The 27,307-nt window shown below is 49.4% G+C and overlaps 1 protein-coding gene across 4 annotated transcripts in view; it reads right to left on the bottom strand.

The window, feature by feature from the left end:
- ZCWPW2 (zinc finger CW-type and PWWP domain containing 2) overlaps positions 1-27,307 on the bottom strand; it is a 534,661-nt gene that overhangs the window by 226,275 nt on the left and 281,079 nt on the right. For 3 of the 4 annotated variants that reach the window (XM_063924865.1, XM_063924864.1, XM_063924866.1), the window contains exon 5: positions 4,285-4,410. The exons of the other annotated variant lie outside the window; for it this stretch is intronic. In XM_063924865.1, the coding sequence (XP_063780935.1) occupies positions 4,285-4,410 (126 nt within the window). The remainder of the gene's footprint in view (positions 1-4,284; positions 4,411-27,307) is intronic. 4 annotated transcript variants of the gene reach the window in all.

Genomic DNA, 27,307 nt, shown 5'->3' with positions numbered 1-27,307 from the left:
GGAGAAACCGGCAGAGTCTGTCACACAAGACGGCTTTGAGCCGTGTGTGATGCTGTGCGCATGCGCAACATCAGACACGGCTTCAGAAAAAAACGTTGTGTGTGAAAGCTCCCCTTCACACACACGGTTTACTGGATCCAAAGATGGCCCGGCGGCCGCCCGGCCGCCGGACCTTCCAGTGGTGAGACCCGGCTGCAACCCGGCAGCCGGGCCGGGCAGTGTGAAGGGACCCTAGCCCTCACACTGTTAACTACAATGCCGGCACGGGAAAAAGCCGTCCGGCTTTTTCCCGGCCGGCAGAAGCCGGATAGTGTGTTTCAGCACTTAGTGTGCCTTGAGGACCGTGGTTGGGAATGCCTGCTTTAGCCTGTTGGATCAAGATCCAACTCTACACCCCAAAGTTATTCCCTGTGGAATACCAGTGTACCCCACTGCAGAAATCCGATCACACAGGCGTTCGCAAGGTGATTGACAGAAAGAGGCCATTTGAAGGTGGCAACTGAGCGTTTACAGGGTGTGTCCGGAAAAACATAGGCGTGCCCAAGCATTTTCAGAGAGGGTGTCTGACGTCAGCTCCGGCCCCAATCAGCCTGTTCTCATAGCACTGGAGGAGTAAGTCATGGGGTGCACAGAGACTGCATAGTGGATTTTCGCAGCTCGTCGTACACATGCGATCGCACACTTGCACAGCGAATTTACACTCCCCCTGGAGGCAGCGACTATCTGATCGCAGGGCAGCAAAATTAGCAGCCCAGCGATCAGGTCTGAATTACCCACGATATCTGATGTCCTTATCGTAGCCAATGTTTTGCCACAGTCTTATCGGAGCCCCTCATGTCAATTTCCAACCTATTACAGCTTCTGTAATTTGCCATACGTTCCCTGAAATTGCATGTGGTAAGATCAACGTAGGCAAGTTCCTGTGGACACGTGATTATCTAAATAACGCTAAAGAATGCTAAAATGCACTCTGCCCTTATGGGCCCTTCTGAAACAGCCTGCTGAAGGCCGTCCCCATTTGCAGGCCAGTGTCTCGTGGGGAAAAAAGTTGTGGTGAAATGATCACCGTTGGGTGAATAGATGCCGTGTTCATACACACAGCATCTGTTCAAGCTGCAGGGAGAGCTTGGGGTTGCCCAGAATTACCATAAGTGCTGGGCACACCCCCTACAGTGATAAAAAAAGGGTATGTCCTTAATTTTAAGAGCCCATGCCCCCTTTTCTGAGGCACGCGCAATAGTGCCCCATTGATAGCCAGGTTCCTTAGTCCACTCCAGACCTGGAGTGAACACTACTGGATGGATGCAGGCATGTGGTCTATTTCCTGGAAAGTATTCTTGGTCCTCTGACATCCCCTACATACCATTCCATATCCTGACTTGCTTTCCCCTGCTGACTGTGACATTATTCACCATTTCACCCTTGTTTTAATTATTTCTTTAAGCAATTAAAAAAAAGAAAAAAGACAAGAAACATCCTACTTACTCCTAATACAGCTTACTCAAATACTTAACTCGCATTTGGCTAGCACATGGGTTGGGTGGGTGGCAATCATTAAGAGCATTAAAGGGATATCTGGAAGGGTTGCAGTTAAAATGGCAGCTGAAGGGATCCCGGCGTTCAAGATACCGACGCCGAAATCCCAACAACCGTCAATACCGGCAGCCGGAATCCCAGCGCACCAGGGCTATTCCCACTCGTGTGTGTCCACGACACGCAGCATGTCCACAGCATGGTGAGCGCAGCTGTCGAGATATTGACAGCCGTCATCCCGTCCGCTGGTAATCTGGAAGATTCAAAGGGCATCCACTGCACCGGCTCCAGATATCAAAGTCCTAACTGACAATGGCTGTCGTCAGATGGAATGACATGCATTTTGGAACTGCTGCGCCGGTGCCTGTCATATAATATGTACAGCCAAGCGCCAATCATAAAGTTCCTGCAGCTTCCATCAGTGTGATGCTGGCATGAGCTAAGCTCACGTCATTATCATTCACAGGAGAGAGTGCACTGTGGAGGAAAGAAGCAGAGGGAAGACAAAAAAGGTTAGCAAATTATGAGAATTTGTTAACGAGATTAAGGTTGGGGATTAGATTGCTGGAGACAAACAGAGGGGAGCAGATTTTATGACTGGAGACACAAGTGGGAGACATTTGATGGCTGGAGACACTGACAACGTCTGCCTCCCAAGACACAAGGCCATGCCCATTCTGTGAGACTATGGGGTATATGCAATTCACGGCGAATCGCGGCAAATTATCGCCGTTTTTAAATTCGACACAATTCGACAGGTGAATTCCGGCAGGTGGCTGCCGGAATTCACCATATTCAATGAAAAACGGATTCGACAGTCCCGCGGGCGAAAAACGGCCGATTTGCCGGATTTTGCCGCGATTTAAAAAAACGGGAAAAAACACGGAAAAAAAATGGCGTGGGGTCCCCCCTCCAAAGCATAACCAGCCTCGGGCTCTTCGAGCTGGTCCTGGTTCCAAAAATGCGGGGGAAAAATTGGGCAGGGATCCCCCGTATTTTTAAAACCAGCACCGGGCTCTGCGCCTGGTGCTGGTGCAAAAAATACGGGGGACAAAAAGAGTAGGGGTCCCCCGTATTTTTTACACCAGCATCGGGCTCCACTAGCTGGACAGATAATGCCACAGCCGGGGGTCACTTTTATGCAGTGCCCTGCGGCCGTGGCATTAAATATCCAACTAGTCACCCCTGGCCGGGGTACCCTGGGGGAGTGGGGACCCCTTCAATCAAGGGGTCCCCCCCCCCAGCCACCCAAGGGCCAGGGGTGAAGCCCGAGGCTGCCCCCCCCCCATCCAATGGCTGCGGATGGGAGGCTGATAGCCTAGAGTAAAATTACAAGAATATTGTTTTTTTCCAGAAGAACTACAAGTCCCAGCAAGCCTCCCCCACAAGCTGGTACTTGGAGAACCACAAGTACCAGCATGCGGGAGAAAAACGGGCCCGCTGGTACCTGTAGTTCTACTGGAAAAAAAATACCCAAATAAAAACAGGACACAGACACCGTGACAGTAAAACTTTATTACACACTGCCGACACACACATACTTACCTATGTTCACACGCCGACATCGGTCCTCTTCTCCATGTAGAATCCACGGATACCTGAAAAGAAAAGATCAATATACTCACCTCAGCCAGGGTCCAGAGATAAATCCACGTACTTGGCAAAAAAAGAAAACGGACACACGGACTGAAAGGGGTCCCATGCTGACACATGAGACCCCTTACCCCGAATGCCGGGACACCACGTGACTCCTGTCACTGAAGTCCCTTCAGCCAATCAGGAAGCGCTACTTCCGTGGCGCTCACCTGATTGGCTGTGCGCTGTCTGTGCTGTGACAGCGCATCGCACAGCTCCGTCCATTATATTCAATGGTGGGTACTTTGCGGCTAGCGGTGAGGTCACCCGCCGGTCAGCGGCTGACCGCGGGTAACCCCACCGCTGACGGCAAAGTTCCAACCATTGAAACTAATGGACGGAGCAATGCGATGCGCTGTCATATTCCTGACGCTGACCAAGTGGGCCACCTCACGCCCCTCCCTCTTATCGGCCACAGCTGCCATTTTGGCTTCCTTTGTCCTTTAAGTCTAATCTCACAGGCTATTAACATTTTTAAAACATATGCCTGTTGTACAGGCCTAGCTGCCTGTTTGTATACAACTCTAAAGCATGTTATTGCAAGACCACTGTATAATGATCACATTTAATACTGCGATTGATAAGTAAAGGGACTCTAGCATTCTCACTAATTCTCTCCAAAATAGAATCAATTCCTATATATATATATATATATATATATATATATATATATATATATATATATATATAAAATTAAAAAAAAATCCTGGTATATCTACTTGGAGATACACACCGGATCTTTTTTTGAATGTTGAATAAATGTGGATTTAAAAAAAGAAAATGTAAAATAACTGTAGCAACTGTTAACATTAATTCAGTGGTTCCCAAACTTCCCTGAATTATGTCGCCTTAGAGTATCAGCATTTTGTTTTATGGCACCCCATGGACAAAAGTTTCTCATTAAGAAATTCAGAGAAAATGCTTAAATTAAAAAAATTGTGCTTACAAGTCATTTGATTTAGTTATCTGGTGGTTAGGTCTGTCCACACATTATACGACTGACAGTCCTGTACCACCAAACCAGTGGCGGCCGTGTAAGTGCACAACAGCAGCCCAGGGTGTCCCAGCACCCAGTTTGGGAACCACTGCATTAACTGAACAAATCTATTTAATTACCTTTTTTATGTGTTCCTGTGTTACATGACACATCTGAGTTCTTTGTTCGCATGTCAGAGAATACAGTTTGTCTGCTTCTTCTAATGCACTTTTATACCATCTCCCTGCTTTCTTCACTTTTTTTGCCTGGTATAAATGAAACGCAAATAATAAGATTTTACTCACTGGTAAATCTATTTCTCGTAGTCCGTAGTGGATGCTGGGAACTCCGAAAGGACCATGGGGAATAGCGGCTCCGCAGGAGACTGGGCACAACTAAAGAAAGCTTTTAGGTCACCTGGTGTGCACTGGCTCCTCCCACTATGACCCTCCTCCAAGCCTCAGTTAGGACACTGTGCCCGGACGAGCTGACATAATAAGGAAGGATTTTGAATCCCGGGTAAGACTCCTACCAGCCACACCAATCACACCGTATAACTCGTGATACTATACCCAGTTTAACAGTATGAAATATAACTGAGCCTCTCAACAGATGGCTCAACAATAACCCTTTAGTTAACAATAACTATGTACAAGTATTGCAGACAATCCGCACTTGGGATGGGCGCCCAGCATCCACTACGGACTACGAGAAATAGATTTACCGGTGAGTAAAATCTTATTTTCTCTGACGTCCTAGTGGATGCTGGGAACTCCGAAAGGACCATGGGGATTATACCAAAGCTCCCAAACGGGCGGGAGAGTGCGGATGACTCTGCAGCACCGAATGAGAGAACTCAAGGTCCTCCTCAGCCAGGGTATCAAAATTGTAGAATTTTGCAAACGTGTTTGCCCCTGACCAAGTAGCAGCTCGGCAAAGTTGTAAAGCCGAGACCCCTCGGGCAGCCGCCCAAGATGAGCCCACCTTCCTTGTGGAATGGGCTTTTACTGATTTAGGATGCGGCAGTCCAGCAGCAGAATGCGCCAGCTGAATTGTGCTACAAATCCAGCGAGCAATAGTCTGCTTAGAAGCAGGAGCACCCAGTTTGTTGGGTGCATACAGGATAAATAGCGAGTCAGTTTTCCTGACTCTAGCCGTCCTGGAAACATAAATTTTCAAGGCCCTGACTACGTCCAGTAACTTGGAATCCTCCAAGTCCTTAGTAGCCGCAGGCACCACAATAGGTTGGTTCAAGTGAAAAGCTGATACCACCTTAGGGAGAAACTGGGGACGAGTCCTCAATTCCGCCCTATCCATATGGAAAATCAGATAAGGGCTTTTACATGACAAAGCTGCCAATTCTGACACACGCCTGGCTGAAGCCAAGGCCAATAACATGAGATATTTTAGATCCACGGTTTTAAGTGGCTCAAACCAATGTGATTTTAAGAAACTCAACACCACGTTGAGATCCCAAGGTGCTACAGGAGGCACAAACGGGGGCTGAATATGCAGCACTCCTTTCACAAACGTCTGAACTTCAGGTAGTGAAGCTAGTTCTTTCTGGAAGAAAATCGACAGAGCCGAGATCTGTACCTTAATGGAGCCTAATTTCAGGCCCATAGTCACTCCTGCTTGTAGGAAATGCAGAAATCGACCTAGTTGAAATTCCTCTGTTGGGGCCTTTTTGGCCTCACACCAAGCAACATATTTCCGCCATATGCGGTGATAATGCTTTGCAGTTACATCTTTCCTGGCTTTAATCAGCGTAGGAATAACTTCCTCCGGAATGCCCTTTTCCTTCAGGATCCGGCGTTCAACCGCCATGCCGTCAAACGCAGCCGTGGTAAGTCTTGGAACAGACAGGGCCCCTGCTGCAGCAGGTCCTGTCTGAGCGGCAGAGGCCATGGGTCCTCTGAGATCATCTCTTGAAGTTCCGGGTACCACGCTCGTCTTGGCCAATCCGGAACCACGAGTATTGTTCTTACTCCTCGTTTTCTTATTATTCTCAGTACCCTTGGTATGAGAGGCAGAGGAGGGAACACATAAACTGACTGGTACACCCACGGTGTCACTAGAGCGTCCACAGCTATCGCCTGAGGGTCCCTTGACCTGGCGCAATATCTCTCTAGTTTTTTGTTAAGGTGGGACGCCATCATGTCCACCTGTGGCCGTTCCCATCGATTTACAATCAGCGTGAAGACTTCTGGATGAAGTCCCCACTCTCCCGGGTGGAGGTCGTGCCTGCTGAGAAAGTCTGCTTCCCAGTTGTCCACTCCCGGAATGAACACTGCTGACAGTGCTAGTACGTGATTTTCCGCCCATCGGAGAATCCTTGTGGCTTCTGCCATTGCCATCCTGCTTCTTGTGCCGCCCTGTCGATTTACATGGGCGACTGCCGTGATGTTGTCTGACTGGATCAGTACCGGCTGGTGTAGAAGCAGGGATTTTGCCTGATTTAGGGCATTGTAAATGGCCCTTAGTTCCAGAATATTTATGTGTAGGGAAGTCTCCTGACTCGACCATAGTCCTTGGAAGTTTCTTCCCTGTGTGACTGCCCCCCAGCCTCGAAGGCTGGCATCCGTGGTCACCAGGACCCAGTCCTGTATGCCGAATCTGCGGCCCTCTAGAAGATGAGCACTCTGCAGCCACCACAGCAGAGACACCCTGGTTCTTGGAGACAGGGTTATTAGGCGATGCATCTGAAGATGCGATCCGGACCATTGGTCCAACAGGTCCCACTGAAAGATTCTGGCATGGAACCTGCCGAAAGGAATTGCTTCGTAAGAAGCCACCATCTTTCCCAGGACCGGCGTGCAGTGATGCACCGATACCTGTTTTGGTTTCAGGAGGTCTCTGACTAGAGATGACAGCTCCTTGGCTTTCTCCTCCGGGAGAAACACTTTTTTCTGGACTGTATCCAGAATCATACCCAGGAACAGTAGACGTGTCGTCGGAACCAGCTGTGATTTTGGAATATTCAGAATCCAACCGTGCTGGTGTAGCACCTCCTGAGATAGTGCTACTCCCACCAACAACTGCTCCTTGGACCTCGCCTTTATTAGGAGATCGTCCAAGTACGGGATAATTAAAACTCCCTTTCTTCGAAGGAGTATCATCATTTCCGCCATTACCTTGGTAAACACCCTCGGTGCCGTGGAGAGTCCAAACGGCAGCGTCTGGAATTGGTAATGGCAATCCTGTACCACAAATCTGAGGTACTCCTGGTGAGGATAGTAAATGGGGACATGCAGGTAAGCATCCTTGATGTCCAGGGATACCATGTAATCCCCCTCGTCCAGGCTTGCAATAACCGCCCTGAGCGATTCCATCTTGAACTTGAATTTTTTTATGTATGTGTTCAAGGATTTCAAATTTAAAATGGGTCTTACCGAACCGTCCGGATTCGGTACCACAAACAGTGTGGAATAGTAACCCCGTCCTTGTTGAAGTAGGGGCACCTTGATTATCACCTGCTGGGAATACAGCTTGTGAATTGCCGCTAGCACAGCCTTCCTGTCTGAAGGAGTAATCGGCAAGGCAGATTTTAGGAACCGGTGGGGTGGAGACGCCTCGAATTCCAGTTTGTACCCTTGAGATACTATTTGCAGGATCCAGGGATCCACCTGTGAGCGAGCCCACTGATCGCTGACATTTTTGAGGCGGCCCCCACCGTACCTGGCTCCGCCTGTGGAGCCCCACCGTCATGCGGCGGACTTGGAAGAAGCGGGGGAGGACTTTTGCTCCTGGGAACCTGCTGTTTCTGTTTGTTGCAGCCTTTTTCCCCTACCTCTGCCTCTGGACAGAAAGGACCCGCCTTTTCCACGCCTGTTTTTCTGAGTCCGAAAGGACTGTACCTGATAAAACGGCGCCTTTTTAGGCTGTGAGGGAACATGGGGTAAAAATGCTGACTTCCCAGCAGTTGCTGTGGAAACTAGGTCCGAGAGACCATCCCCAAATAACTCCTCACCCTTATAAGGCAAAACTTCCATGTGCCTTTTTGAATCTGCATCCCCTGTCCACTGGCGAGTCCATAAGCCTCTCCTAGCAGAAATGGACAATGCACTTATTTTAGATGCCAGCCGGCAGATCTCCCTCTGTGCATCTCTCATGTATAAGACTGAGTCTTTTATATGCTCTATGGTTAGCAGAATAGTGTCCCTGTCTAGGGTGTCAATATTTTCTGACAGGGAATCTGACCACGCAGCGGCAGCACTGCACATCCATGCTGACGCAATAGCTGGTCTAAGTATAATGCCTGAGTGTGTATATACAGACTTCAGGATCGCCTCCTGCTTTCTATCAGCAGGTTCCTTGAGGGCGGCCGTAACCGGAGACGGTAGTGCCACCTTTTTAGACAAACGTGTGAGCGCTTTATCCACCCTAGGAGGTGTCTCCCAACGTGACCTATCCTCTGGCGGGAAAGGGAACGCCATTAGTAACTTCTTAGAGATTACCAATCTTTTATCAGGGAAAGCCCACGCTTCTTCACACACTTCATTTAATTCTTCTGATGGGGGAAAAACTACGGGTAGTTTTTTCTCCCCAAACATAATACCCTTTTTAGTGGTACCTGGGTTTATATCAGAAATTTGTAACACCTCTTTCATTGCTTCAATCATGCAACGAATGGCCTTAGTGGACATTAGACTAGACTCATCGTCGTCGACACTGGTGTCAGTATCCGTGTCGACATCCGCGTCTGCCATCTGAGGTAGCGGGCGTTTTAGAGCCCCCGATGGCCTTTGAGACGCCTGGACAGGCACGAGCTGAGAAGCCGGCTGTCCCGCATTTGGCATGTCGTCAAATTTTTTGTGTAAGGAGTCGACACGTGCATGCAATTCCTTGCATAAGTCCATCCACTCAGGTGTCTGCCCCGCAGGGGGTAACATCCCTTCTATAGGCATCTGCTCCGCCTCCACATCATTATCCTCATCAAACATGTCGACACAGCCGTACCGACACACCGCACACACACACACACACACACAGGGAATGCTCTAACAGAGGACAGGACCCACAAAAGCCCTTTGGGGAGACAGAGTGAGAGTATGCCAGCACACACCAGAGCGCTATATAATGCAGGGACTAACTGAATTATGTCCCCTATAGCTGCTGTTATATATACTGCGCCTAAATTTAGTGCCCCCCCTCTCTTTTTTACCCTTTTCTGTAGTGTAGACTGCAGGGGAGAGCCAGGGAGCTTCCTTCCAGCGGAGCTGTGAGGGAGAAATGGCGCCAGTGTGCTGAAAAAGATAGCTCCGCCCCTTTTTCGAGGACTTTTCTCCCGCTTTTTTATGGATTCTGGCAGGGGTAATTATCACATATATAGCCTCTGGGGCTATATATTGTGGTATTTTTGCCAGCCAAGGTGTTTTTATTGCTGCTCAGGGCGCCCCCCCCCCTAGCGCCCTGCACCCTCAGTGACCGGAGTGTGAAGTGTGTATGAGGAGCAATGGCGCACAGCTGCAGTGCTGTGCGCTACCTTGGTGAAGACTGATGTCTTCTGCCGCCGATTTTCCGGACCTCTTCTTGCTTCTGGCTCTGTAAGGGGGACGGCGGCGCGGCTCCGGGACCGAACACCAAGGCCAGTTCCATGCGGTCGATCCCTCTGGAGCTAATGGTGTCCAGTAGCCTAAGAAGCCCAAGCTAGCTGCAAGCAGGTAGGTTCGCTTCTTCTCCCCTTAGTCCCTCGCTACAGTGAGTCTGTTGCCAGCAGGTCTCACTGTAAAATAAAAAACCTAATTATATACTTTCTTTTTAGAAGCTCAGGAGAGCCCCTAGTGTGCATCCAACCTCGGCCGGGCACAAAATCTAACTGAGGCTTGGAGGAGGGTCATAGTGGGAGGAGCCAGTGCACACCAGGTGACCTAAAAGCTTTCTTTAGTTGTGCCCAGTTTCCTGCGGAGCCGCTATTCCCCATGGTCCTTTCGGAGTTCCCAGCATCCACTAGGACGTCAGAGAAAGTACATTATATATTAAAGGTACTGTGGTCTCTATTCAGGTTCAGTTGCAGATTCTGCTAAAAAGCAGAATCTGCTCCTGAGTATGATTGCATGCTGGGGGCCGCCCAGCACAGGGCAAGGCCGACCAGCATGCAAATGCAATGCAACTGCATTCACATCGCATAACAAGAACTTAGGGATGACCCCCTGCAGGAGCACTGCCGCCACCTTTTTCTTCGGAGCAGCTGGCCCGAAAATGGTCCAGACACGCCTCCGTCGTCCGGACCACTCCCAGAAAACGCTGCATTGATGCCCCCCGACGTCCGCCGCTGTCAATCACAGCGCGGTCGCATCCTTTAGTGATGCAATTGCACTGTGTAGGTACGCCGCGCATGCACAGATTACCGAAAATCACTTTTAACAAACTGCGATACAACCTGAATGAGAACCTGTATCCTCTCAATGTAATATATCTTAGATGTACATATCATCACAATATATTAGTATGTTTTATGAAATGACTTGCAGGATGTAATGGGGTGCGAGTATGTACAAATATGCAAGTTAAGCGCATATTTTGCAAACTCGACCAATGTAATATGGTGCGGGAACATGCAAACTCACGTTTCCTGCAATCCCAAAACTTGCATCCAGATGTTTTGCCATTACAGACATACAAGTCGGGCAACGTAATAGGGTGTGACCTAAAACATTACCAAAATCTAAAAAAAAAAAAAATCTATAAAAAAAAAAAAAAGACCAGCTTCTTGTTGGTGAGTTTGACAGAAGCATGCACAGATCAATGAGATCCCTGCATACTTCTGTCTGTAAAAGTGTTTAAAGGATGTGCAGTCCAAAGCACCCACTTACATATACTTACCTACTGTCCCACGCAGCCCTTCTGTCCCCTTGTCTAGTAGTAATCCTTGGGGTAACTGTAAAAATAGGATTTTAATACCTACCGGTAAATCCTTTTCCCCTAGTCCGTAGAGGATGCTGGGGACTCCAAAAGGACCATGGGGTATAGACGGGATCGCAGGAGCTTGGGCACACTAAAAAGACTTTGACTGGGTGTAAACTGGCTCCTCCCTCTATGCCCCTCCTCCAGACCTCAGTTATAGGAACTGTGCCCAGGAGAGACGGACATTTCGAGGATAGGATTTTTGTTAAACTAAGGTCGAGAAACATACCAGCCCACACCACAAACATACCGTACAACTTGAGTAGCATGAAACCAGATAACAGTATGAACTAACAACAGCAACAAGCTGAACATAACTGATACACAACCTCGTGTAACCGAAAATAACCAGTATCAACCTAACTGCAAGGAATAGTCCGCACTGGGATGGGCGCCCAGCATCCTCTACGGACTAGGAGAAAAGGATTTACCGGTAGGTATTAAAATCCTATTATCTCTTACGTCCTAGAGGATGCTGGGGACTCCAAAAGGACCATGGGGTCTATACCAAAGCTCCAGAACGGGCGGGAGAGTGCGGACGACTCTGCAGCACCGATTGAGCAAACATGAGGTCCTCATCAGCCAGGGTATCAAACTTGTAAAACTTAGCAAAGGTGTTTGAACCCGACCACGTAGCTGCTCGGCAAAGCTGAAGTGCCGATACCCCTCTGGCAGACGCCCAAGATGAGCCCACTTTCCTGGCAGAATGGGCCTATACTGACTTCGGCAACGGTAGCCCAGCCGAAGAATGAGCTTGCTGAATCGTATTACAAATCCAGCGTGCAATAGTTTGCTTAGAAGCAAGATTTCCAATCTTGTTAGAAGCATACAGGACAAACAGAGCCTCTGTTTTCCTGGTAAGAGCCGTTCTGGCGATGTAAATTTTCAAAGCTCTTACAACATCAAGAGACTTTGGAACCGCCACAGCATCTGTAGCCACAGGCACCACAATAGGTTGGTTAATGTGAAACGAAGAAACCACCTTCGGCAGAAATTGTTGACGAGTCCTCAATTCCGCTCTATCCAAATGGAAGATCAAATATGGACTCTTGTGAGACAAGGCCGCCAACTCTGACACTCGCCTGGCAGACGCCAGAGCCAAAAGCATGACCACTTTCCAAGTGAGAAACTTTAACTCAAGCTTACGCAAAGGTTCAAACCAGTGAGACATAAGAAACTGCAACACCACTTCAAGATCCCACGGCGCCACAGGCGGCACAAATGGAGGATGGATATGCAGCACTCCCTTCACGAAAGTCTGAACCTCTGGAAGGACGGACAATTCTTTTTGAAAGAAAATAGATAAAGCCAAAATCTGCACTTTGATGGAACCCATTTTCAGGCCTGCATCGACGCCTGCCTGCAAAAAATGGAGAAACCGACACAAGTGAAACTCCTCCACAGGAGCTGCTTTGGTTTCACACCACGAAACATACTTTCTCCAAATACGGTGATAATGTTTCGCCGTAACCTCCTTCCTAGCCTTAAGGAGAGTGGGGATGACCTCCCCGGGAATACCTTTTCGAGCTAAGATTTGGCGCTCAACTTCCACGCCGTCAAACGCAGCCGCGGTAAGTCCGGAAAAACACAGAGGGCCCATGCAGTAACGGGTCCTCTCTTAGAGGAAGCGGCCAAGGATCTACCACAAGCAATTCCCGAAGATCCGGATACCAGGCCCTGCGTGGAAAATCTGGAATAACGAGAATCGCCTGAACCCTTGTTCGTCGTATGATCCCCAGCACCTTTGGAATGAGAGGAAGCGGAGAGAACACATACACCGACTGAAACACCCACGGAGTCACCAGGGCGTCCACTGCACTGGCTTGGGGGTCCCGTGACCTGGAACAATACCTCGGAAGCTTCTTGTTGAGGCGAGACACCATCATGTCTATCAGAGGAATTCCCCAACGCCTTGTCACTTCTGCAAATACCTCTTGATGAAGAGCCCACTCTCCCGGATGGAGATCGTGTCTGCTGAGGAAGTCTGCTTCCCAGTTGTCCACGCCCGGGAGGAAGATTGCTGACAGAGTGCTCACGTGCTGTTCCGCCCAGCGAAGGATTCTTGTGGCCTCCGCCATAGCCGCCCTGCTCCTTGTTCCGCCTTGGCGGTTTACGTACGCCACCGCTGTATGTTGTCCGACTGGATCAGGACAGGACGACCCTGAAGAAGGCTCTTCGCTTGCAGCAGGCCGTTGTAAATGGCTCTTAACTCGAGAACATTTATGTGGAGACAAGATTCCTGGTTTGACCATTTTCCCTGGAAATTTCTTCCTTGCGTGACTGCGCCCCAGCCTCGGAGACTTGCATCTGTTGTCAGCAGGACCCAGTCCTGGATTCCGAATCGGCGTCCCTCTAGAAGGTGAGAGCTTTGGAGCCACCACAGGAGAGAAATCCTGGCCCTGGAAGATAGACTTATTTTCCTGTGCATGTGCAGGTGAGACCCGGACCATTTGTTCAGCAGATCCCACTGAAACACCCGGACATGAAACCTGCCAAACGGAATGGCTTCGTAAGCCGCAACCATCTTCCCTAGAACCCGAGTGCATTGATGAATCAACACACTTGTCGGCCTCAGAAGCTCCCTGACCATTGTCTGTATTTCCAGAGCTTTGTCTTCCGAAAGAAACACTCTCTGTAACTCCGTGTCTAGAATCATGCCCAGAAAGGGCAGCCGAGTGGCCGGGATCAACTGAAACGTCGGCAAATTTATAACCCAACCGTGTTGTCGCAGAACCAACAGAGAAAGATCCACATTTCTTAACAACTGTTCCTTGGACCTCGCCTTTATCAGGAGATCGTCCAAGTACGGGATAATTGTAACCCCTTGCTTGCGAAGTAGAACCATCATTTCTGCCATGACCTTGGTGAAAACCCTCGGGGCCGCGGAAAGCCCAAACGGCAACGTCTGAAATTGGTAATGACAATCCTGCACCGCAAATCTCAGGAAGGCCTGATGCGGAGGATATATCGCGACGTGTAAGTAGGCATCCTTTATGTCGACTGACGCCATAAAATCCTCCCCTTCTAGGCTGGAGATCACAGCTCGAAGAGATTCCATCTTGAACTTGAAAGTTTTCAAGTATGGATTGAGGGATTTTAGGTTCAGAATCGGTCTGACCGAACCGTCCGGCTTCGGTACGACAAAGAGGCTCGAATAGAACCCCTCCCCCCGTTGGGACGGGGGAACGGGAACAATGACCCTCTGTTGACACAACTTTTGTATCGCAGCATTTACCACATCTCTTTCAGGAAGAAACACTGGCAAGGCCGAAATGAAAAAGCGGTGAGGGGGCATCTCCTGAAACTCCAGCTTGTACCCCTGAGACACTATGTCTAAGACCCAAGGATCCAGGGCTAATTGAACCCAGACCTGACTGAAGATCCGGAGACGGCCCCCCACCGGCCCGGACTCCCGCAGGGGAGCCCCAGCGTCATGCGGTGGACTTGGTAGAGGCGGTGGAGGACTTTTGGTCCTGGGTGCCTGATCCTGCAGGCGACATCTTTCCCCTTCCTCTACCCTTTGAAGCGAGGAAGGACGAGCCTTTTCCTCGTTTGTATTTATTAGGTCGAAAGGACTGCATCTGCTGATGGGGTGCCTTTTTCTGTTGTGTGGGAACATAAAGAAGAAAAGATGACTTACCCGCAGTCGCGGTAGACACCAGGTCAGCCAGGCCGTCACCAAACAAGACACTACCTTTGAAGGGGAGAGCTCCCATATTTTTCTTGGAGTCGGCATCAGCATTCCATTGATGGATCCACAGCGCCCTCCTGGCCGAGTCCGCCATGGCATTGGCTCTTGATCCCAAGAGGCCAACATCCCTCGCCGCATCCTTTAGGTAATCTGCAGCGTCCTTGATATAACCAAGAGTCAAAAGAATATTATCTTTATCAAGGGTATCCATATCAGAAGCTAAATTATCAGCCCATTTAGCAACAGCACTACTCACCCATACCGACGCCACAGCAGGTCTGAGCAATGCACCCGTATTAACGAAAATGGCCTTCAAAGACGTTTCCAGCTTGCGATCCACCGGATCCTTGAGAGCAGCCGTGTCAGGGGACGGAAGCGCCAACTTCTTGGACAAATGGGATAGTGCCTTGTCGACATTCGGAGACGACTCCCATTTTACCCTGTCATCAGAGGGGAAAGGATACGCCATAAAAATTCTCTTGGGAATCTGCCACCTCTTGTCCGGCGACTCCCAAGTTTTTCACAAAAAGCATTCATTTCATGAGAAGGGGGAAACTTCACCTCAGGTTTTTTCCCTTTAAATAGGCAAATCCTTGTTTCCTGAACCGCAGGTTCATCAGACATATGTAAAACATCTTTAATAGCCACAATCATGTACTGAATACTCTTAACTACCCTTGGGTGCAAAGTAGCCTAATTAAAATCGACATCGGAATCTGAGTCCGTGTCGGCATCTGTATCTACCATCTGGGTAAATGAACGTTTTTGTGACCCTGAGGGGGTCTGCACCTGAGCCAAAACATCTTCCATGGATTTTCTCCATGTCTGTGTGTGAGAATCAGATTTATCCAACCTCTTAGACAACAAAGCAACATTAGCATTAAGTGTACTCAACATAGCAACCCAATCAGTAGTCGACTGTGTCGACACAGATATTTCCAGCTCCTTTTCTGCGCCTCCAGTAACTTCCTCCGGGGAGGAACACTCAGCCTCAGACATGCCGACACGAAGTACCGACACCCACACTGGCCAATAATGGGGATAGCCTACAGGGAAGCCCAGAGAGAGAAACACAGAGGAAGTGTGCCAGCTCACACCCCAGCGCCCATATATTACACCACACTAATATATGTCAGCAGCGCTGTACCAATAATAAGAAAAGCACTAAAAAATTTGTGTTTTGCTCCCTTTTACGTGTGAGGAGCCTGGAGGTCCGGGCCAGCGTTCTCTGCAGTGGCTGCGAAGAGAAGAAAATGGCGCTGGTGAGCTGTGCGGCTAAGCCCCGCCCCTTCCCGGCGCGCTTCAGTCCCGCCTGAATTAGAATTTTTTATACTGGCGGGGGTCTGCTATACGGTGCCGGGCACCGAATATCACTTTTAACAGTCTCCAATATTTCAGTAACTGCTGCCCGGGGCACCCCCAGCGCCCTGCACCACCCTGTGAGTGCCGTTAGTGGTATGTGTGGGAGCATGGAGCGCTGCGCTGTGCCTCCGTTACTGAAGTCTTCTGCCGTCTGAAGTCTTCGGTTCTTCTCATACTCACCCGGCTTCTGTCTTCTGTGAGGGGGGTGATGGCGTGGCTCCGGGAACATGCAGCTAGGCTAACCAAGTGACCGAACCCTCTGGAGCTAATGGTGTCCAGTAGCCTAAGAAGCAGAGCCCTTAACTAAGCAGAAGTAGGTCTGACTTCTCTCCCCTCAGTCCCTCGATGCAGGGAGCCTGTAGCCAGCAGGTCTCCCTGAAAAGAAAAAACTTAACAAAAGACTTTTTCCAGAGAAACTCAGTAGAGCTCCCCTAGTGTGTGTCCAGTCACTCCTGGGCACAAAGTCTAACTGAGGTCTGGAGGAGGGGCATAGAGGGAGGAGCCAGTTCACACCCAGTCAAAGTCTTTTGTATGCCCAAGCTCCTGCGGATCCTGTCTATACCCCATGGTCCTTTTGGAGTCCCCAGCATCCTCTAGGACGTAAGAGGGGAAAAAATTAGGATTTTAATTACCTACCGGTAAATCCTTTTGTGGTAGTCCATAGAGGATGCTGGGGTCCACATTAGTGCCATGGGGTATAGACGGGTCCACCAGGAGCCATTGGAACGTTAAGAGTTTAACAGTGTGGGTTGGCTCCTCCCTCTATGCCCCTCCTAACAGACTCAGTCTAGAAACTGTGCACGAGGACGCGGACATCTTCGAGAGAAGGATTATACACAGATAGTGGCGAGATTCATACCAGCTCACACATATAATGCAAACCAAGCTAACTAGCTTGAAACTCAGCAACAGCTGAAACAATACTTAACCAAGTCCTGAACTCAGCTCTATCCTCATGGAAAATTAAGTAGGGGCTTTTACAGGACAAAGCACCCAATTCCGACACACGTCGAGCAGAAGCTAAGGCCACAAAGTGACAGCCTTCCACGTGAGAAACTTAACCTAAGCCTCCTGTAAAGGCTCAAACCAATCCGATTGCAGGAACTGCAACACCACATTAAGATCCCAGGGTGCCGTTGGCGCCACTAAGGGAGGCTGGATGTCCAGAACCCCTTTCAAAAAGGTCTGAACCTCAGAGAAGGCAGCCAATTGTTTCTGGAAAAAAATTGATAAGGCCGAAATCTGGACCTTTATGGATCCCAAACGCAGACCCATTTCAACACCTGCTTGCAGGAAGAGTAGAAAACGTCCAAATTGAAACTCCACCGTAGGAAATTTCTTGGATTCACACCAAGACACATATATTTTCCAAATGCAATGCTAATGTTTAGACGTTACCCCTTTCCTAGCCTGTATCAGGGTAGGAATAACCTTGCTTGGAATACCCTTTCAGGCTAAGATCTGGCGTTCAACCGCCATGCCGTCAAACGTAGCCGCGGTAAGTCCTGATAAGCGAACGGCCTCTGTTGCAGAAGGTCCTCCCGAAGAGGAAGAGGCCACGGTTCTTCTAGCAGTAGGTCCAGAATATCTGCGTACCAAGCTCGCCTTGGCCAGTCCGGAGCAATGAGAATTGCCTGAACCCTTGTTCTCTTTATGAGCTTTAGAATTCCTGGAATGAGTGGAAGTGGAGGGAACAAGTACACTGACTTAAAACACCCACGGAGTTACCAGGGCATCCACCGCCACTGCTTGAGGGTCTCTCGACCTTAAACAGTACCTCCGAAACTTCTTGTTGAGACGTGAGGACATCGGGGTATATTTACTAAGGTCCCGATTTTGACCGAGATGCCGTTTTTTCTTCAAAGTGTCATCTCGGTAATTTACTAAGCAAAAATCACGGCAGTGATGAGGGCATTCGTAATATTTTGGAAGTCCTAGGAAAAAATCACGAATCAATACACCATCGGTCAAATACGCCTGCAATTTGGTAGAAATCGGGAATTTACTAAAAAGTGCAAAACACAAACACTGCCGACAATAGCCAAACACTGCCGTGCTAAAATACAAATCGTGAAAAAGTGCTAAAAAAAAACAGACCTGCTTTTTTATCCCGTGTTTGTATAGGCATGCACGGATCCATGAGATCCGTGCATGTTTTTCAGTGGGAAGGGGGGGAAATGTTCTAAAATTAAAAAAAAAAAATGCGTGGGATCCCCCCTCCTAAACCAAACCAGCCTCGGGCTCTTTGAGCCAGCCCTGGTTGCAAAAATATGGGGAAAAAATTGACAGGGGTTCCCCCATATTTAAGCAACCAGCACCGGGCTCTGCGCCTGGTCCTGGTTCCAAAAATACGGGGGACAAAAAGCATAGGGGTCCCCCATATTTTTGAAACCAGCACCGGGCTCCACTAGCTGGACAGATAATGCCACAGCCGGGGGTCACTTTTATACAGTGCCTTGCGGCCGTGGCATCAAATATCCAACTAGTCACCCCTGGCCGGGGTACCCTGGGGGAGTGGGGACCCCTTCAATCAAGGGGTCCCCCCCCAGCCACCCAAGGGCCAGGGGTGAAGCCCGAGGCTGTCCCCCCCATCCAATGGGCTGCGGATGGGGGGCTGATAGCCTTTGTTCAAAGTGAATGATATTGTTTCTAGTAGCAGTACTACAAGGCCCAGCAAGCCTCCCCCGCAAGCTGTTACTTGGAGAACCACAAGTACCAGCATGCGGCAGAAAAATGGGCCCGCTGGTACCTGTAGTACTACTACTAAAAAAATACCCCAATAAAGACATTACACACACACCTTGAAAGTATAACTTTAATACATCCATCCACACCTCCATATACACATACTTACCTTATGTTCCCACGCAGGTCGGTCCTCTTCTCCAGTAGAATCCATGGTGTACCTGTAAAAAAAATTATACTCACATAATCCATGGTTGAAGGCTCCTCTGCTTGTAATCCTTTTGTAATCCACGTACTTGAAAAAATAAAAAAACGGACACCCGACCACGAACTGAAAGGGGACCCATGTTTTCACATGGGCCCCCTTTCCCCGAATGCCAGAAACCCACTCTGACTGATGTCTAAGTGGGTTTCTTCAGCCAATCAGGGAGCGCCACGTTGTAGCACCCTCCTGATCGGCTGTGTGCTCCTGTACTGTCTGACAGGCGGCACACGGCAGTGTTACAATGTAGCGCCTATGCGCTCCATTGTAACCAATGGTGGGAACTTTCAGGTCAGCGGTTGACCGAAAGTGACCTCACCGCTGACCACAAAGTTCCCACCATTGGTTACAACGGAGCGCATAGGCGCTACATTGTAACACTGCCGTGTGCCGCCTGTCATACAGTACAGGAGCACACAGCCGATCAGGAGGGTGCTACAACGTGGCGCTCCCTGATTGGCTGAAGAAACCCACTTAGACATCAGTCAGAGTGGGTTTCTGGCATTCGGGGAAAGGGGGCCCATGTGAAAACATGGGTCCCCTTTCAGTTCGTGGTCGGGTATCCGTTTTTTTATTTTTTCAAGTACGTGGATTACAAAAGGATTTACCGAGGAGCCGAAAACACTGGATTATGTGAGTATAATTTTTTCTACAGGTACACCTTGGATTCTACTGGAGAAGAGGACCGACCTGCGTGGGAACATAATGTAAGTATGTGTATATCGAGGTGTGGTTGGATGTATTAAAGTTATACTTTCAAGGTGTGTGTGTAATGTCTTTTTTGTGGTATTTTTTTAGTAGTAGTACTACAGGTACCAGCGGGCCCATTTTTCCGCCGCATGCTGGTACTTGTGGTTCTCCAAGTACCAGCTTGCGGGGGAGGCTTGCTGGGCCTTGTAGTACTGCTACTAAAAACAATATCAAACACTTATCACAAAGGCTATCAGCCCCCCATCCGCAGCCCATTGGATGGGGGGGACAGCCTCGGGCTTCACCCCTGGCCCTTGGGTGGCTGGGGGGGGACCCCTTGATTGAAGGGGTCCCCACTCCCCCAGGGTACCCCTGCCAGGGGTGACTAGTTGGATATTTGATGCCACGGCCGCAAGGCACTGTATAAAAGTGACCCCCGGCTGTGGCATTATCTGTCCAGCTAGTGGAGCCCGGTGCTGGTTTCAAAAATACGGGGGAACCCTACTCTTTTTGTCCCCCGTATTTTTGGAACCAGGACCAGGCGCAGAGCCCGAAGCTGGTTGCTTAAATATGGGGGAACCCCTGTCCATTTTTTCCCCATATTTCTGCAACCAGGATCGGCTAAAAGAGCCCGAGGCTGGTTTGCCTTAGGAGGGGGGACCCCACGCAATTTTTTTTCTGAAAATTTAGAACATTTCACCCCCCTTCCCACTGAAAAACATGCACGGATCTCATGGATCCGTGCATGCCTATACAAACACGGGATAAAAAAGCAGGTCTGTTTTTTTTTAGCACTTTTTCACGATTTGTATTTTAGCACGGCAGTGTTTGGCTATTGTCGGCAGTGTTTGTGTTTTGCACTTTTTAGTAAATTACCGATTTCTACCAAATTGCAGGCGTATTTGACCGATGGTGTATTGATTCGTGATTTTTTCCTAGGACTTCCAAAATATTACGAATGCCCTCATCACTGCCGTGATTTTTGCTTAGTAAATTACCGAGATGACACTTTGAAGAAAAAACGGCATCTCGGTCCAAATCGGGATCTTAGTAAATTTACCCCACTGTGTCAAGTCCATTCCAGGACTGACTGAGGAGTATGAGACGAGTTCCCACCGGTGTGGGTTCCAGCAAGATAGACCCAGCGATCTGCGGTGGACGTGGTAGAAACAGAGGACGATATCTGCTTCTGCGAACTTGAAAAGGTCGCAGACTTCTTACCTTTTCACCTTCCTCTACCTGCAAAGAAGGGGAAAATAAGAATTTACTCACCGGTAATTCTATTTCTCGTAGTCCGTAGTGGATGCTGGGAACTCCGTAAGGACCATGGGGAATAGACGGGATCCGCAGGAGACTGGGCACTCTTAAAATAAAGATAAGGTACTATATCTGGTGTGCACTGGCTCCTCCCTCTATGCCCCTCCTCCAGACCTCAGTTAGGGAAACTGTGCCCGGAAGAGCTGACATTACTAGGAAAGGATTTGGAATCCAGGGTAAGACTCATACCAGCCACACCAATCACACTGTACAACTCGTGATAACCATACCCAGTTAACAGTATGAACAACAACTGAGCCTCAGTAACAGATGGCTCATAACAATAACCCTTTAGTTAAGCAATAACTATATACATGTATTGCAGAGAGTCCGCACTTGGGACGGGCGCCCAGCATCCACTACGGACTACGAGAAAATAAGAATTTACTCACCGGTAATTCTATTTCTCGTAGTCCGTAGTGGATGCTGGGTACTCCGTAAGGACCATGGGGAATAGACGGGCTCCGCAGGAGACTGGGCACTCTTTAAAGAAAGATTAGGTACTACATCTGGTGTGCACTGGCTCCTCCCTCTATGCCCCTCCTCCAGACCGCAGTTAGGGAAACTGTGCCCGGCAGAGCTGACATTACTAGGAAAGGATTTGGAATCCAGGGTAAGTCTCTAACTAGCCACACCAATCACACCGTACAACTCGTGATAACTATACCCAGTTAACAGTATGAACAACAGCTGAGCCTCATTAACAGATGGCTCAGAACAAAAAACCCTATAGTTAAGCAATAACTATATACAAGTATTGCAGAAGTCCGCACTTGGGACGGGCTCCCAGCATCCACTACGGACTACGAGAAATAGAATTACCGGTGAGTAAATTCTTATTTTCTCTGACGTCCTAGTGGATGCTGGGTACTCCGTAAGGACCATGGGGATTATACCAAAGCTCCCAAACGGGCGGGAGAGTGCGGATGACTCTGCAGCACCGAATGAGCAAACTCAAGGTCCTCCTCAGCTAGGGTATCAAACTTGTAGAATTTTGCAAACGTGTTTGATCCCGACCAGGTAGCAGCTCGGCAAAGTTGTAAAGCCGAGACCCCTCGGTCAGCCGCCCAAGAAGAGCCCACCTTCCTCGTGGAATGGGCTTTGACTGATTTAGGATGCGGCAGTCCAGCCGCAGAATGTGCAAGTTGAATCGTGCTACAGATCCAGCAAGCAATATTCTGCTTAGAAGCAGGAGCACCCAGCTTGTTGGGTGCATGCAGGATAAACACCGAGTCAGTTTTTCTGACTCTAGCCGTCCTGGAAACATAGATTTTCAGGGCCCGGACTACATCCAGCAACTTGGAAGCCTCCAAGTCCCGAGTAGCCGCAGGCACCACAATAGGTTGGTTCAAATGAAACGCTGATACCAACTTAGGGAGAAATTGGGGACGAGTCCTCAATTCTGCCCTATCCATATGGAAGATCAGATAGGGGCTTTTACATGACAAAGCCGCCAAATCTGACACACGCCTAGCCGAAGCCAAGGCTAAAAGCATGACCACTTTCCACGTGAGATATTTCAACTCCACGGTCGGAAGTGGCTCAAACCAATGTGATTTTAGGAAATCCAACACAACGTTGAGATCCCAAGGTGCCACTGGAGGCACAAAAGGGGGCTGAAAATGCAGCACTCCCTTAACAAACGTCTGAACTTCAGGCAGTGAAGCCAGTTCTTTTTGAAAGAAAATAGACAGGGCCGAAATCTGGACTTTAATGGATCCCAATTTTAGGCCCATAGTCACTCCTGACTGTAGGAAGTGCAGAAATCGACCCAGCTGAAACTCCTCTGTTGGGGCCTTCATAGCCTCACACCAAGCAACATATTTTCGCCATATGCTGTGATAATGTTTTGCTGTCACATCCTTCCTAGCTTTTATCAGCGTAGGGATGACTTCAACCGGAATGCCCTTTTCCATCAGGATCCGGCGTTCAACCGCCATGCCGTCAAACGCAGCCGCGGTAAGTCTTGGAACAGACAGGGCCCCTGCTGTAGCAGGTCCTGTCGGAGCGGCAGAGGCCAAGGGTCCTCTGAGATCATTTCTTGTAGTTCCGGGTACCAAGTCCTTCTTGGCCAATCCGGAACGATGAGTATAGTTCTTACTCCTCTCTTTCTTATTATCCTCAGTACCTTTGGTATGAGAGGAAGAGGAGGGAACACATAAACCGACTGGTACACCCACGGTGTCACTAGAGCGTCCACAGCTATCGCCTGAGGGTCCCTTGACCTGGCGCAATATCTTTTTAGCTTTTTGTGTAGGCGGGATGCCATCATGTCCACCTGTGGCCGTTCCCAACGATTTACAATCAGCTGGAAGACTTCTGGATGAAGTCCCCACTCTCCCGGGTGGAGGTCGTGCCTGCTGAGGAAGTCTGCTTCCCAGTTGTCCACTCCCGGAATGAACACTGCTGACAGTGCTATCACGTGATTTTCCGCCCATCGGAGAATCCTTGTGGCTTCTGCCATCGCCATCCTGCTTCTTGTGCCGCCCTGTCGGTTTACATGGGCGACCGCCGTGATGTTGTCTGACTGAATCAGCACCGGTTGGTTTTGAAGCAGGGGTTCTGACTTGACTCAGGGCATTGTAAATGGCCCTTAGTTCCAGAATATTTATGTGAAGGGAAGTATCCTGACTTGACCACTGTCCTTGGAAGTTCCTTCCCTGAGTGACTGCCCCCCAACCTCGGAGGCTTGCATCCGTGGTCACCAGGACCCAGTCCTGTATGCCGAATCTGCGGCCCTCGAGAAGATGAGCACTCTGCAGCCACCACAGCAGACACACCCTGGCCCTCGGGGACAGGGTGATCAGCCGATGCATCTGAAGATGCGATCCGGACCACTTGTCTAACAGATCCCACTGAAAGATCCTTCAATGGAACCTGCCGAACGGAATTGCTTCGTAAGAAGCTACCATCTTTCCCAGGACTCGCGTGCAGTGATGCACCGACACCTGTTTTGGTTTCAGGAGGTCCCTGACCAGAGATGACAATTCCTGGGCCTTCTCCACCGGGAGAAACACCTTCTTCTGTTCTGTGTCCAGAATCATGCCCAAGAACAGCAGACGCGTCGCAGGAATCAGCTGCAACTTTGGGATATTCAGAATCCAGCCGTGCTGTTGCAGCACTTCCCGAGATAGTGCTACGTTGACTGCTCCTTGGACCTCGCCTTTATAAGGAGATCGTCTAAGTACGGGATAATTATAACTCCCTTCTTCCGAAGGAGTATCATCATTTCGGCCATTACCTTGGTCAATACCCTCGGTGCCGTGGACAGACCAAACGGCAACGTCTGGAATTGGTAATGACAGTCCTGTACCACAAACCTGAGGTACTCCTGGTGAGGTGGGTAAATGGGGACATGCAGATAAGCGTCCTTGATGTCCAGCGACACCATAAAATCCCCCTCTTCCAGGCTTGCAATAACAGACCTGAGCGATTCCATTTTGAACTTGAACTTCCTTACATAAGTGTTCAAGGATTTTAAATTTAGAATGGGTCTCACCGAACCGTCTGGTTTCGGTACCACAAACATTGTGGAATAGTAACCCCGTCCCTGTTGAAGGAGGGGAACCTTGATTATCACCTGCTGAAGGTACAGCTTGTGAATAGCCGCCAGCACTACCTCCCTTTCCCTGGGAGCCGCTGGCAAGGCTGATTTGAGTTAACGGCGAGGGGGAGTCGCCTCGAACTCCAGCATGTATCCCTGAGATACCATGACCCGCTTGCCTTTCTGAGGCCGAAAGGACTGTACTTGATAATACGGTGCTTTCTTAGGCTGTGAGGGAACCTGAGGTAAAAAAGTCGACTTCCCAGCTGTTGCTGTGGATACAAGGTCCGAGAGACCGTCCCCAAACAATTCCTCACCCTTATAAGGCAAAACCTCCATGTGCCTTTTAGAATCAGCATCACCTGTCCACTGCCGAGTCCATAATACTCTCCTGGCAGAAATGGACATTGCATTAATTGTAGATGCCAGCCGGCAAATGTCCCTCTGTGCATCCCTCATATACAAGACGACGTCCTTTATATGCTCTATGGTTAGCAAAATAGCATCCCTGTCGAGGGTATCAATGTTGTCTGACAGGGTATTGCAGCACTACACATCCATGCTGAAGCAATAGCAGGTCTCAGTATAGTACCTGAGTGTGTATATACAGACTTCAGGATAGCCTCCTGCTTTCTATCTGCAGGCTCCTTTAAGGCGGCCGTATCCTGAGACGGCAGTGCCACCCTTTTAGATAATCGTGTGAGCGCCTTGTCCACCCTAGGGGATGTCTCCCAGCGTAACCTATCAGTTGGCTGGAAAGGGTACGCCATCAGTAACCTCTTAGAAATCACTAGTTTCTTATCAGGGGAACACCACGCTTCTTTACACAATTCATTGAATTCATCAGATGGGGGAAAAGTCACTGGCTGCTTTTTCTCCCCAAACATAATACCCTTTTTAGTGGTAACCGGGTTAATGTCAGAAATGTGCAACACATTTTTCATTGCCGTAATCATGCATCGGATGGCCCTTGTGGACTGTACATTTGTCTCATCCTCGTCTACACTGGAGTCAGACTCCGTGTCGACATCTGTGTCTGCCATCTGAGCTAGCGGGCGTTTTTGAGCCCCTGATGGCCTCTGAGACGCCTGGGCAGGCGCGGGCTGAGATGCCGGCTGTCCCAAGGCTGTTACGTCATCGAACCTTTTATGTAAAGAGTTGACACAGTCGGTTAATACCTTCCACATATCCATCCACTCCGTTGTCGGCCCCGTAGGGGGCGACATCACACATATCGGCTCCTGCTCCGCCTCCACGTAGCCCTCCTCATCAAACATGTCGACACAGCCGTACCGACACACCGCACACACACAGGGAATGCTCTGACTGAGGACAGGACCCCACGAAGTCCTTTGGGGAGACAGAGAGAGAGTATGCCAGCACACACCACAGCGCTATATAACACAGGGATTTTCACTATACTGAGTGATTTTTCCCAATAGCTGCTTATTAACACAAATTGCGCCTAAATTTATGTGCCCCCCCCTCTCTTTTTTACCCTTGTTGTACTGGATACTGCAGGGGAGAGCCTGGGGAGCGTCTTTTCAGCGGAGCTGTGAAGAGAAAATGGCGCTGGCTGTGCTGAGGAAGATAGCCCCGCCCCCTCAGCGGCGGGCTTCTCTCGCTTTTTATAATGTTAATGGCGGGGGTTTTTGCACATATACAGTGTTATACACTGTATTATGTGCTATTTGTGCCAAAAAGGTAAACTAATTGCTGCCCAGGGCGCCCCCCCCCCCAGCGGCCTGCACCCAACAGTGACCGGAGTGTGTGGTGTGGTGTGCTATGGGAGCAATGGCGCACAGCTGCAGTGCTGTGCGCTACCTTAATGAAGACAGGAGTCTTCAGCCGCCGTTTTTCATCTTTATCTTCCGTCTTCTGGCTCTGCAAGGGGGACGGCGGCGCGGCTCCGGGAACGGACGATCGAGGTCGGGCCCTGTGTTCGATCCCTCTGGAGCTAATGGTGTCCAGTAGCCTTAGAAGCACAAGCTAGCTGCAAGCAGGTAGGTTTGCTTCTCTCCCCTCAGTCCATCGTAGCAGTGAGTCTGTTGCCAGCAGATCTCACTGAAAATAAAAAACCTAACAAAAACTTTCTTTTCTAGTGAGCTCAGGAGCACTAGGTGCATCCAGCTCTGGCCGGGCACAGATTCTAACTGAGGTCTGGAGGAGGGGCATAGAGGGAGGAGCCAGTGCACACCAGATATAGTACTTAATCTTTCTTTTAAGAGTGCCCAGTCTCCTGCGGAGCCCGTCTATTCCCCATGGTCCTTACGGAGTTCCCAGCATCCACTAGGACGTCAGAGAAAACAAAACGGTATCCAACCGGTCAAAATGACTGCATCCCACAAAAAATGCGTCACCAACCGTTGTGAGGGAACATAGCTCAGGACAGTAGACTTACCAGTGGTATCTGCCGAGATCAACTTAACCAAGCCATCCCCAAACCAGATTATCCCTTCATCGGGAAGATACTCCAGTATTTCTCAGAGTCAGTGCATACCTCTTGTAGTCGCACGGCAGCATGCTGCAATGTTCTAGATAAGACCCAAGGAATATCCCATTTCTCCCCAGGGTAATTATATCAGATAACAAGGTAACCGACCATCTTTGAATACAAGCACACCCCCATGCGTATGTAATGCAAATATCATCAGAGCATATAATTAAAATTATAACTTAGCTTCCTGTATACGATCCTTGGTGACA

The sequence above is a fragment of the Pseudophryne corroboree genome, chromosome 5 (genome assembly GCF_028390025.1).
Source record: "Pseudophryne corroboree isolate aPseCor3 chromosome 5, aPseCor3.hap2, whole genome shotgun sequence".
NCBI classification, from domain to species: Eukaryota; Metazoa; Chordata; class Amphibia; order Anura; family Myobatrachidae; genus Pseudophryne; species Pseudophryne corroboree.
Note: the sequence above shows the minus strand (reverse complement) of the source record. Positions and strands in the feature narration are given on the sequence as shown.